The sequence below is a fragment of the Seriola dumerili genome, unplaced genomic scaffold, assembly GCF_002260705.1.
Source record: "Seriola dumerili isolate Sdu_G_001 unplaced genomic scaffold, Sdu_1.0 BDQW01000331.1, whole genome shotgun sequence".
Taxonomy (NCBI): Eukaryota; Metazoa; Chordata; class Actinopteri; order Carangiformes; family Carangidae; genus Seriola; species Seriola dumerili.
The window spans coordinates 9,553,760-9,567,221 of NW_019174586.1; the positions used below are offsets into that span (position 1 = coordinate 9,553,760).

The 13,462-nt window shown below is 38.9% G+C and overlaps 1 protein-coding gene across 1 annotated transcript; it reads right to left on the reverse strand.

Annotated features, from left to right (window-relative positions):
* Positions 1-5,020: 5,020 nt before the first annotated feature.
* On the reverse strand, positions 5,021-13,462 carry slc26a1 (solute carrier family 26 member 1). The gene is made up of 5 exons (XM_022760335.1): positions 13,398-13,462; positions 11,158-11,779; positions 10,558-10,848; positions 9,359-9,807; positions 5,021-8,049 (listed from the first exon to the last, which is right to left on the reverse strand). The coding sequence occupies exons 2-5, from the start codon at positions 11,767-11,769 to the stop codon at positions 7,215-7,217; spliced, it is 2,187 nt and encodes a 728-aa protein (XP_022616056.1). The 5' UTR covers positions 11,770-11,779; positions 13,398-13,462; the 3' UTR covers positions 5,021-7,214.

The following is a 13,462-nucleotide window of genomic DNA, read 5'->3' on the forward strand; positions in this document are numbered from 1 at the left end:
GGGGGCAGTATGAAGTCATGGCATTTATGAGACAGACGTTTTCGTCCACATTGCAAAATAACAAATATTAAATAGAAAGACAGAGAGAGCAGGGACACATGCTGTTCTCCTGTAGTTGTCTAGACACCTGCTTCAATTCAATGAAAATAAGAAGAATAGAAGAAAAGAACAAAGTTTGGATCACGTTAGAATAATTTCAGCATCAGAGACTCGTACTCATCTCTGTTTTCAGTGAAGTTTTTTTCCATCCTCGATTAAGAAAGTGATCTTGGGAATTGGCGATAATAGAAAATACGCAGACTGGAAGTGAGATGGACTGTAAATGTGCTCCATTCATCCGGTACAGGGGTTTTTTACATCAAATACCAATCAACACAGGTGCCATTCCCCAGTAAATGTAATTTGTGAGAGGCAACAAGCCGTGAAAGAGACTGTAATCACCTTTGCTTTCCTCACCTCTCTGCAGACAACCGGGTCTCCTCACCTCTCAGTCTGTCCTCTTACCTGATTAAGTTTGCCGGCTGCATGCGCATATAGGACAGTCAGCTGGAGTTCAGAGAGGTGACTCCACAAGTTCTGCAGTTTTCCTGAATAAAACATAATTTATTGAGTACTTCATTTCACCCCAAGAACCATAAATCATCTCCAAATATATTGATCTCCCTCTATTGATCTCTGGTCTTAAATAAGACTTGATTTGCTCTGTTTTCAGTATCAACCCCTTTGGACAAGGATGGGACTTGAACTGAACTGAACTGAACTGAACTGAACTGAATGGAACTGCACCTGAGCTTGGAAACAAAGCAGGACTGACTGATATGGTTTTCCTGAATTCTGCACTGCATTTTACAGTCTCTGTCCCTGGTAAGTCCAATTTTATTTTTGAACTACACCATATTTTACATTTTCTGTTGAAACCAATTGTAGCAAAGGGTTGTACAAGTTGGTTTAAAATATGTTTAAATATTATAAATAAATATATTGTAAAATAAATTGTATAAATACATATGTAATACTATGATATGTATAAATAAATTGTAACAAGGGATCAGAGCTAAAGGCAGTTTAAAGGTATAAAGGTTGACTCAAATAGAAGTAACTCAGTTACTTTATTCTTCCCCACGTTCCCCAAGCTTTAGTCTTTCTTCTTCAGTTTCCTGGTTAATGCTGCCCCCTGGTGGTAAAATGAAGTCACTGCCTTGAACTGCATAGACTATTCCAACACCAACCTAAACCAATGAGATTATATACACATACAGTCATCTTATATGGAAGGAAAAAAATGAAATCTTTTCTGAAATATTTATTAATGTTATATTTATTATGTAATTTTGTTTCCTTTCAACACTTTTGTTAAATCATGTTGCTGATTTGAAAAGTGCATTTAAAGTTGCTGTATGACATTTGCTTACTTTGTTATTAGCAGAGAATTTCAAACCTTCCTTTCTGACTTTGGAGATCTCTCTACTGAAGCAGCTCTTCATGATACAATAAAAATCTATTGATCATGTGGACAGTTGGAAACACATTAACACTCAGCACACATAAGATAACGAGCACTAAACTGAGCATCTGTCATTTCTGCAAGATGTCCTAAACACTCAGTATTTAATTGTGTGTGTAAGTGCCGAAGCCAAGGGGAAAGTGCATGGAAGGGAGAAAGAAGATGAGAGCAGGAGATAGAGACAGAGCCGACTTCTAATCACTGAACTCGCACCTCCTCCACACGTTGACAAAGAGCCAGACTGGCCATTGATTAAAGCATCAGAGAACAGATAGGACATCTAAGGATCCTCATTCATCCCCAAACGCTCATCAATATTTTGTATTTTCTTTCGCCAGGCAGGGAGCACTGTCGTCTGGGCAAAGTGACGGAGTCAAAGAAAGAATGAAAGGGTAAAATGTACAGTTTAAATGAGTTTTGAAATTATTGCAGAAGAAGAAGAAGTAAAGTTGTAGTATTACTACTTTAGCCGATGTGATCAGTCACTTTTTGCACACTTAAGTGATTATTCAGTTGGAGTATTGGGCAAAAATGGTAATTTTATCCATTTACATTTAAATGTATTGACTCGTAAGTAAAATGTGTGAAGTGTGAAAATGAGTAAAGTGCGAAAGGGTCTGAATTCACCACTGAAGCCGCTGTAATGCACATCAGAGTTTCTCCTTTGCCTCGTGATGCAAGTGGTGCGGTTTCAGAAGCTTTTCCTTTGTGATGAGAACCTAATTCAGGTGACATGTTCAATACTGCAATACATAAAGTAAATTATCATTTTTTAAGGTCGTCTTCGATCTACTGTAGTGCAAGTGCATTAGCTCAGAGTTAAATTCAAATAGAAGTGTGATTACTTAGGATTAATTACTTTTAGACCTTTTTATATTTTTTATATTTTTTAAACTCCACTCTTTCCTTGCTTTGTGACACAGGCAGGGTATTTTAGGCGTCTTGTTCACCTTGAAGCTAAAGTTGAAAACTTAAAGTGAGTAAGTTGAAGACATAGAAATGAGCTGCAAATTGCGCTGGTGTGGCTTCACCCAATGATGTCTGATTTGGTTTGTTGGCTGGAAGGTCCGTCTCTATAGGAGCTCCCATCATTGTTAAATAAACTGCAGTGTGTTAAAATGACCAGTCAGTCTATTATCATCAGGGAAAAGAGCTATAAGAAGAGAAGAGGAGGGGGAACGGTATAAAAAGGACAGTTTAAATAAATCCCTCTGGATATTGCAGTTCTCAGGAGTAAGTTCATGTCATTAGAGCCAGAACAGACAGTTGACATTGGAAGTGTTGCTCCTCAGGATAGATCAGTCTTGGTTATTTTATCTTGATAATGTCTTGTTTGGAATTTCAGAGACCCAGACTCAACTATTGACTGAATCCTCAAGGATTCTCATTCACCTTGAAACCTGTGTTGACTTTTATCTGGAATCTGTGATTTTATTGCTCTTTGTAATTTGTCATCCAGGTAGTTTTAATGAGAAGCAAGGAGAGTACGGCGCGCTCTAAATTAAGTCTGTAAGTTTATTATAGCTCATGTAAGGAGGTTAGTCAGGGCGCTATGTTTCAGGGAAGACAACCTGCTGATGCTTACACAGGTGCATAACATCAATGTTTGTTATGATATGCAAAGAAAATCATATTGCAATTAATTTGGCACATATTGCAATTTAAATATGAGTCGTGGTTTCACAGTGGTGATTTTTGAATTTTATTTTCACTGAAAAAAATATAAAAATGATGATGTAATTTTAACTGGGTCTTGTACAAAACAAGCATTTTCTCTTACTGATGATTTGTAGGCTGGAGCATCTCTGTAGCACCACAATGCTTCATTGTTTTGAATATAAAGTGCTTGTATATAGAAAACTAATAAAATAAAAGACAATGATAAATGATCAAATAATCAAACAACACCAAAACAGGGTCACTGTGGACTTTCGAATATATATTCCAATTTATTAATGCAGAACTGAGGTACAGGTTTTGGATTCAATAGTGTAATAAGGTAAACAAAGGTTATTTAATAAATATTTTTCCAATATTAGGAAAAATGAAAGAGGATTTTGTTGCCTCAAAGCACAGCAATGCACTGAGATAAGCAGCTTTAAGACAGAAGAGGTCAAGAGTAAATGAATAGTTGAGGCAGTGTTTCTGTTTGCTGAGCTCACAGTGCTGTTTAATAAGGGCTATTTGATGAAGCCCCTCCCTGAGGAAAGAGACACTGAAACAATCTATGTCAGAGTGTTTTATTAATTCAAAAGCAATGACACAAGTCATGCATTAAGTCCTGTGTCTTCCTTTATAGCAAAATACAATATTATAATATATTCCAAACTGATGCTGAACCTTAGAAAATAATATGGAACATTTTCAATCCTTCACTCTACACTTCTACTAAAGGGATATTTAGAAGAACTACATGATGAACTTTAGGAACTGATATACAGTGTTTTTAAATGCACTTTACAATCTTATTCCTAAAGCAAATCATCATTCTTTTTTTATATGCTCTTTTTATTGTATTGTAAAATATGCTGCTTCTATTTTATATCAGAAAAAATATTGGAGAAAAGGAGCCATGAAAAAAAAGAATCATATCTTGCAAACCCCAAACAGTTTTTAGTTTGTCTATACGTCTTAAAAATACATCATTGCCAACTTCTGCGTAATAACCAAACAGCCCTGAACATTTCTTGTATATTAACAAACACATCTGAATAAAGCAAACACACAGTCTCATTAGGTTGATCAAATGAGTCAATTAAAGAAAACATCTCAGATGCCCTCTCATATCACAGTTGTCTTTTAATTTAGATCATAAATACAAAACAAAGAAACATCCAAGCTGCACTAGTTTGTTCAGTAGTACATAATATAAGCTACTATTTTACTTGTATTGATTAAACCTAGCAACTGATTTATTTTGATTGGGAAACAGCCAAAAGGAGATGGGTCAGAAAAGTATCAGAGCACTAAAATGCCACAGTTTGAGATGACTACAGGAGATGATGATGTTTTACAGCGTCCACTCAAGTTCAAATGAGGAAACAATGAGAACATCTTATCAAAACATGAACGTGACATATTGTAGTAGGATGGGCTGTGGCAGTTTCCCTGAGCTCCGGTTCAGTGAGTCTATTCAGCCGGATTGTAAAGGCAGTTGTTTAAAAAGGGCGGGGTTTAAGGGTTGTAAAACAAAAGAATATAAAGACGTGCAAGTTGTAACATTTCTGTTCCACACAACAACATTCCTGCACAAAAGTTTGTAGGTGTTCTGTAAATACACATAGCTGCATGTGTAGACCTGGTGCTTTTGGACTAACAATGGGGCTTTGATACTCACCCACAGAATCAAAATATACAGTAGCTGTTCAAGCAAGAATACCTGGATATACCATGTACAGAAATATGTTTTTACTGGGTGCTGTTCACATTTTCTTTAGTAAACGCTCTAAATTCTAAATGTAAAAAATATCTGAACAGTGAAGAAAAAAACACTAACATATTTTGCATATCTTTTAATATATGTAAATATATTACAATATAATATTTTTAATTATAGGGTATAAGAAAGTGAACATTGGAGTAAATTGTACAGCCGCAGTGTCATAAACATATATAGATATGACATGATAAGTAAAGAAAAACAGACCTGAATCTGGATTAAACTTTTACATTCAGTTTAGCTTCAGGATAAAAAGCAGATGAAAGTTACTGTAACCCCAAAACTTCATGTAGACAGCTTTTGTGCAGTTACATCTTTGGTAAATGAAAAATAAAAAACTACTATATACTGCAAAAGACTACAAATTTTTTTTATTTCACTCCTGAATGTAACATGTCACTACTTTATGAAATAACTGAATTAATATCAACTTTGTAACTTTTTACAAGTGCTATGTAAATAATGTTAGTAGGTAGTTTAATGCACTAAGTTTGGTTTAAGAAACAAGTGAAGCTACAAACACAAATCCAGACAACACAGTAGTATCGTCTGAGTTCATCTCCAACATGCATCAGTTTCCCTTTTTTCTGTTTTCATAAAAGGCTTTAGTGAGGACTGTGTGAAACAAATCTGGATTGCTCTTGCCTTAGATGACCTGATTCAGTCCTCTGTGGCAGTAACTGTCCTGCAGAGGTCCTTGAGCAAAAACACTAAATTCCCTCCATCTGTAGAACGACCTGCTGTTTTTTCAGGCGTAAACTGACTGTCGAGAACATCCTGTCCTTTCCGCTGTAATGTTTGGAACATTGTTTAACTAATTTTGCAGTCACACCTTTAGTTCTTGCATATTGTCATGTATCCAACCCTGGCCTTTCTGGCAGGAATGGACCCAGTTATTTAAATAAAACTTCACTTTAGAGGTATGTTTTGCAAATCAAAGGTGCAATCATGTTATAGATGTTTTGCTGTAAATCTCACACCGCGTTCATTACAGAAGTTTTTCAAACTCTGACCCCATTCATCACCCGGCTGACAACTGTGTATTTACCAAGCTACAGTAACACAGGCTAAAGCTACGTCAGTAATGGTGTCACCCTCAGCAAACATGGAACAAACGTAAAGCAGTAGATCAAAGTGACACAATCAGTCCTGGCCCACAAGGTTATTTATGAGATAACAGATAAATCTTTTGGTAATAAGATTGTGGATCATGAACTAATTGCGCTCTGGAAGAAAAAGAAAACACTTAGGTTTTACAGTTACAACAGTAAAAGGTGACTGGCATTTATATGCGAAATGACCTGGTATGAAAACATTTGTACAGTATAGGCACTGAATAGGCATCTGTCAAGAAACTGCAGTTTTAAATATATGAAGGCTGCAAAATGCAAAGTAAATGTGTTTGTCTGTCTCCCATCGCTGATAATTTATTGCTTAAAAGCTTTGTAAACATGACCAAGGCTTTCTCACTGGAAAAAAACCCCAAACTTTTCCCTTGATTATGGCTCCTATGAGAGAAAACTGCATTATAGGTACATTCATGTTCAGGTACAGTCTGGCTAATTCTTATAAAATAAATATTATAATAAAGATAATATGGAATTTTTCACCTGTGATTCCTGTGATAGAAAGATTGCATATATTGATTTTAACAGCAAGACCTTTCAAATGATTAATCATGACGCTTCAAACTAAACTGAAACTTAAATGAATTCTGAAATTCAAAGTTCCCCTCAAAGCACACACCCCACCCTACGACACATATTATTATGTGAACTCTACAATTTAGGGCTGCATGAAAGAATATTTAATTTCAGTTAACTATAGTCCTTAACTATATAAATTCGTAGCCTCTCTGCATGTGAATATTGCAGGAACATTAATAATGGAATCAAAAATTTTCATTATTCCTAATTGAGATGGCTCTAAATAAATGTATGTTGTATTTCTGGATGACTGTGTGCAAAAAAGAGGAAATGATTCTCAAAGTACAGATGGAGTTTCAGTTTGAACTATTAAGTTTTATGTACGTCGGCTCCATTTCTATAAGGAGGACTTTAATCTTTTAGCGTTTAACATGGTGAAGCAGTATTAAGTAAAGAATTGTCTACTGAAGTCCTTCCTTTGTGTAACTATCCTTCATCTCTTCTTCGTAACTGCTGCTACCACTGTCGCATTATAAGGCACATAGGCAACAATGAATTTTTGTATCATGTGAGTTGTACACTGCATACATGTAAACATAGATATTTGGACAGATAGATTATCTCCTTAGCATTTGGTGTCACAGTCTCCATTAGGAGCAGAGAGGCTTTGGACGTAGCGGACGGCGTCTGCGATGGTAAAGAATACAATGCTGTTCTCCCCTCCATCACCTCCTTTTGTGTCGGGGTAGTATCCCCCTCTTTCCAGAGTGTCCAGTAGTGAGGTATTACACTGGGCCAGGACAACTTTGACCCCAAGTTCTCCGTAATCTTTGCGGACTTCTTTCAGAGCATTCACTCCAGCGGTATCTAGAAACAAGATGGCACTGCAGTCTATCACTATGCTGTGCAAGCTACGAGATTTCTCGTCAAGCATCAAGTTTACAGTCGCAGTAGCTTCAGCTTCCTCATCTTTACAGGCATTCTTCCCCTCTGACTTCATATTTGGATCTTTTGCGACCTCTTTCTGCTGTTTGCTCTTCTTCTTCTTGAACTTTAAATGCCGTGTTTTCTCCCTCACAGGGTCGAGCCCTACGCGCTTGTAGAGGGATCTTTTGAACAAGCTCTGGTTGGCGTAATAGATCGGAGCCTCGTATCTGAAAACAGCCACTCCTGGATGCGTCTGAAGGCCGCGGTAAGATGACAGGTCCTCGTAATGCTCCCTGGTTGCAGCCCGGCCCAGCTCCAGGACCTGGACTTGCTGGGTTCGGCCTAGTACGCAGAAGGCTGACACCAAAACCCCCACGAGGAGACCCAGCTCCGTGTTGACCAGCGATGAGGTCAGCATGGTGATCAGCCAGATGGAGGTATCGCCCCGATTGGCACGCCACATGCGGGGAATGTCGGTGAACTTTCGTAGAGCACCACGGAGGTTGACCACGATGATGACGGCAAGTACACACCTGGGCAGAAGAAGGAAAGGGCAAAGGTTAAGAGAGTCACTTTAGTTGTGTTCAAGGAATAAAGCAATCAGTGCCCTGATGAGTGTAGGCTGTTTTTAAGGTGCTTAAAAAACTTGAGTCCTCATTTCATACAGATTTTTAAATTTTCTGGTGTGTAACTGAGACTATAATCGTTTGCCATTCAGTTTTTTTATCTTAGATTTTTTGAAAGCATAAAGACTGAGGGGCAAAGGTCGAGACAGAATCAGCTGAAGAGACCCACAGGCTATACAAATAAAGAGAGAGGGAGTAGGGGTGGGGGGGTAGTAAAAGTGAAGAACAAAGAGAAAACTATCTGTCCTCAGCAGATGTATGACATTATTGATGAAGACATTCCATATGATCAGTGAAGCAGTGTTTGTCTGTAGATGTGTATGTGGGTGTCACACCAGCGTAGAAACAAATCATTACCAATTGTCAGCCTCAGTCACAATAAACAGACAGTGATCAATGCTCACACAAGACTCAACACATTTCCCAGTGTGTGTGTGAAATCCCATTCATCTTTATAAATGGCAATTAACTCATTTGTTTTATTAATTTATGTTTCTGCTCCTTCCTCCTCATTATCCCATAATCATGTCTTGTAATATTAGAATAGAAATTAAAGCTTTTTTCAGCAATGTGTATCTTTGCTGAAGTGTTGTTGCCTTAAGATATTTGAACAGGCAGCCGCTGCAGAGAGAGAACCAGCAGAGTCAGCATTAACCCTGAACTATAACCACAGGTTATCGGTGTTTGTTTAAGTCTACCCTTGAAAAAAAAAAGAGAAAAAGATAGGAACTGCAAGCAAATGTTTAAGTACTCCTATAAATTAGAACTAATTCCTAGTAATTCCTAGTACAAACAGGAACATTGGAATATATGAAACTTATTTGAACTCATCTGAAGCAGGTTGTTTTCTAATGTGATGAAGCTTAACCCCCAAATTATATATATATATATATATATATATATTTATATATATTTGAAAACTTTATCAACGTGGACACACAAATTGATGTTGGCTCCAAAACTTTGACTGGGTCTCAGTTGCATGTGGCTGGTGATGGATGTTTCACAGGTCTAAGACATTCAGGGTTTGTTTTTTCTCAGACTAGACAGACAGGACTGTTAAATGTGCAACTGTAAAATGTAAATGATAAGAACATGCATGATGTCATTCAGGCAATCAGAATTAATTACCTACTGATTAGAAAATTAATTTGCAAGTGGAATAATTGAGGAAGACCCTTAAATTGATTACTCGTTAACATTTTGGTATGCTTACTTCTGAAGGGAATAGAAGAGCGGTGCGATAACTAGAAGCACCAGCAGCAGGACGAGGGCGCTGACCAGCCCTGACATTTGAGTCTGGCACCCTGTTGACTCCTTGACGAGGGTCTTGGTCAGAGCAGCACTGGTGGAGAAGCAGCGGAAAAACGATGGCAGGATGTTGCAGAAGCCGATGGCGTACATCTCCTGGTTGGCGTCCACTGTGTAGCCGTGCTTCTTGGCGAACATTTCTGACAGTGACACGGTGATGGCGAATCCCACGATGGCGATGGAGAAGGCGTCAACAGCCACGTTGGGAATCAGAGACCATAAGGGCAACTGGGGAGGGAGAAAGCCTGTGGGGATGTCGCCGGCCACACTGGACCCATACTCTGTGTTGAAGTGGCCAAAGTGAGAAGCCAGTGTCGCAATTATCACCACAAAGAGCTCAAAGGGAATTGGGGCCTGTAAGAAAAAGAAGAAAAATCAGTACACAAGACAAAAAATTTATGTTCACAGTAGTGGACCCAAGAGTGGTAATTCTCATTATACACGTAATACAGAATTCTCAGACATCATAAAAATCAAGAGCCATTTTGTTAATCTAACATCCTTACAGCTAGCGGAATAAAAAAAAATAAAGTTTGGCCCTGATGTTGGTGGAAAAGGCAATTGTTTAATAAATTGAAATGGTTTTTCTAGTATATGGTGGCATTTTTAGGACATCTCGAACTCGGCTCGTCAGGCTTAGCGCAACACCCCGCAGCTTTGTTTGTGCTTTGTCAGTTTTACCTGCACTTTTACCTCAACCTCAACTCTATGCTCAACTATGCTTTGACCTGCTACCATTAGCATGCCAACATTAGCGTTACAGCCAGCACAGGTCAATCAATAGTTGGTGATTTACTCTGGACCAAAGTGTTGGACTGACAGAGTAACCAGGTAATTGACCAACTGACATTACCATCCTACAGTATTACAGGGGTCAAAAATAGACCATAAAATAATGGAGAAAATGCTAAACTTACTATGACCAACTATACACAGTACAATACATATATATTTTGCAACGGAACAGGTCCCTGACCTTTATGCTTTTTGTGATTGGTTGCTTGTAATTTTGGTGACCAAAAAAAGGCAGTATTTACAGATGATTGAAGCTGTATTTATATTTATAACACTACTAAAATAAACTAATCTGCAGTTTGTCTTTACCTTTAGCTTGGCTTTGAAGCGATCATTGAGCTCCTTGGTAGGTATCAGTACAAGCAAACACACCAAACTGGTCACCAGGTCACAAATGTTTGTGTTCCCCAGGTTGGTGAAGAGGCTGTACCAGGTCTTGAATAGAGTGAACCAACCCTGGGGCCTGGGGATCTTCAGACCCAGAAGGTACTTGAACTGGGAAGTGAGGATGGTCAGGGAGGCTCCTGTAGCGAAGCCACTGAGAAGGGAGTCAGAGAGGTAGACGGAGACGAAGCCTACCTGGAAAATGCCCATGAGCACCTGAGAGAAAGTTAAGCAGGAGTAAATAAGCAGGTTCCAAATTATGGAGGAAGTGAATCTAAGTCAACAATTTATCAAACTATAACGTAATACATACATTTACACTTGAGATATTTGTCTTCAAAACTTTCCACAGATGCAAGTAGACACTATTTCTTAGTTTACCAATGTCACAAACTGTAACTGAGCTGCCTTGATACCATACACTGATAACAGATTTGTCCACGGAGAACAACAGAAGCATTTACTCACATTAGCATGTGATAATTTCAGTTTGTCAAGGCCATAAACCCGCCCCTGCTCACTTACCTGGTAAACCCCAGCGGTAAAGGTAACTGTGGCTCCCACTGTGATCGCATAGCAGCTTCTGTCACATTCCACCCCGACGCTGCCATTCCCCTGGCCAGCCAGCAGGACGGCACTGTTATTACTACTGGTGATGCTGCTCTCTGTGAGGTACCCTGCCAAAGCCAACTCCCTGTCCACAACCTGGCCCACAAGCAGACAGAGCACCCCAAAAATCCCCACTGAGATGTGTCTGGAAGTGCCTAAGAGGGCGTAGATGATGGAGGAGAAGAAAGAAGTGTAGAGACCATATATAGGGTCCTGACTGGCCAATAAGGAGTAAGCTATAGACTGTGGGACCAAAAGGATTCCAACAATCAGTCCTGACATGGCATCGCCCAGAATCCAGTCCCTGAGCTTGTAGCGTGGCAGCCATTTCAGAATTGGGAAAAAGCCCAGTATCTTGGATTTAGCCTTCTTTGGGGTGCACGAGCAGTGTTTCTTCAACCGACGTAACGCAGCGGTTCGACAGGATTTTCCCTTCTCTTTCTCCACTCTTTCCAGAATGAGAGGCTGCTGCTGGTCACTCTCTGCTCCATCTTCTGCTGCTGTACAGCAGTCACTGCCATGAGTCATGATCGAGCCCCTGTTGTGGAAAATAGTTTTGTTTATGTAAGTTGTCAAACCAAAATTATCTCAAACAACGACTTATTGCTGCGTGCCCAATATATGGCACTTTAACAAAAAATGATATCTATGTATATGCTGGGGGCGTAAGGATTCTGAAACTGAGACTGCAGTTTGGTTATCCCTCCCTAAAATGAACAAAACAGAAAAAATTAGGTATGAACAAAACTGTGGTTCGAAAACACCACATTTTTTGCCTTTGTTATGATGTGAAGTGGTGAGAGAGACAGGAAAATGAGGGGAGAGAGAGATAGGATTGACATGCAACAAAGAGCCTGGGCCAGATTTGAACCCGGGCCTCTGCAGCAAAGACTCAGTCTGGTACTCGCTCTACCGAGTGATCTACTGGGGCGATCCCAACTCATTAGTTCATATGCATATTGTAAAATGTTCCCCTGGCTATCGTAATGACCACGTACAACACTTGAGAAGCAGTGTGGAGAGAGGTGGAGGGTGAAGCGCTATCAAATGTCGGGTCAGTTCCTGTGGGCCTGACTGCATATTTCTGACATTTTGCTGAGGCCAAGAAATATTTCTTTCTCTTTGTGCTATGTCACACTACAGATAGGACACTTCCTCTCATTCATACAGTTCAGCTTACACATTTAGTGGCCCTTAGACAGAAAGGGACACTACTGATTATTACCAGTGCTGATATCTACCAAGCTGTGTTATGTACATTAATCCCAGTGTGTTGCTTTGATCATCTATGATCATTATGTAACAGGCTTGAGCTACTTAGTGACTGGATATTTACTTATAGTGAATTTATTATAGACTACCTTTAATTTTAATTGATCATGCTGTGTGATATTTTTAATGAACTTGAATTTGGTCATTTTAGGAAGTCAAACATCTATAGAAGTGTAGGTTAAAGCTGGGCTCATGGATGAATTGGAAATCAATTGCTTATATAATGTAAATTGCAAACAAAACTTTCACCTTTTCAACCCAACTGATCATAGCTAAGAAGACGTATGTTATCGTGCAAAAATGGCCAAAAATGCTTATTGTGATCCCTACTAACAATATGTGTGGCGTGTAATAGCGATTTAATAGTCTCTTTATATCACCATGATACTCCTATAAAGGATTCCGCGGACTTATTTATGGTATTTGAAACTTTCTCAATATTATAACGTTAATAGGATTACAGTAACGTTAACTTGCTCCATTTTCCATGAGGAGGCATGTGTAGTGGCGTTAATGAGATTATTGCTCATGTCTACGGGCTGTTTAAATGCTGCCAGTCAATACTGGGAAGCGGAGTAGCGTCACTTTGTGAACTGAGGAAACTTATATAAACAAATTAAACAAACTACGACACTGCTAAATTGTAATATTCACAATAGCTTTTAAATTACATTAATTTCATTAACGTGTCCAGTTTGAGGAGCTGGGTCAGGCCAGGAGCTGCCAACGCTACCTTAGAGTGGAGATGAATGAGCACCATTGTAAACAAGTTGTCAACGTGGACACCGGTTGAAACTTTAGCTAAATTTAAGTATTGTAACGTGACAGTTTGCTGCTGCTTCTACGGGAACAAAACCGTGTTTTAAATGTGCAAAGTTACTCACCTGAGCTCGAATCAGTCGCTTTTACGAAGTTAATCTGAGGTTGTGTTCATACTGTCGACTTTCAC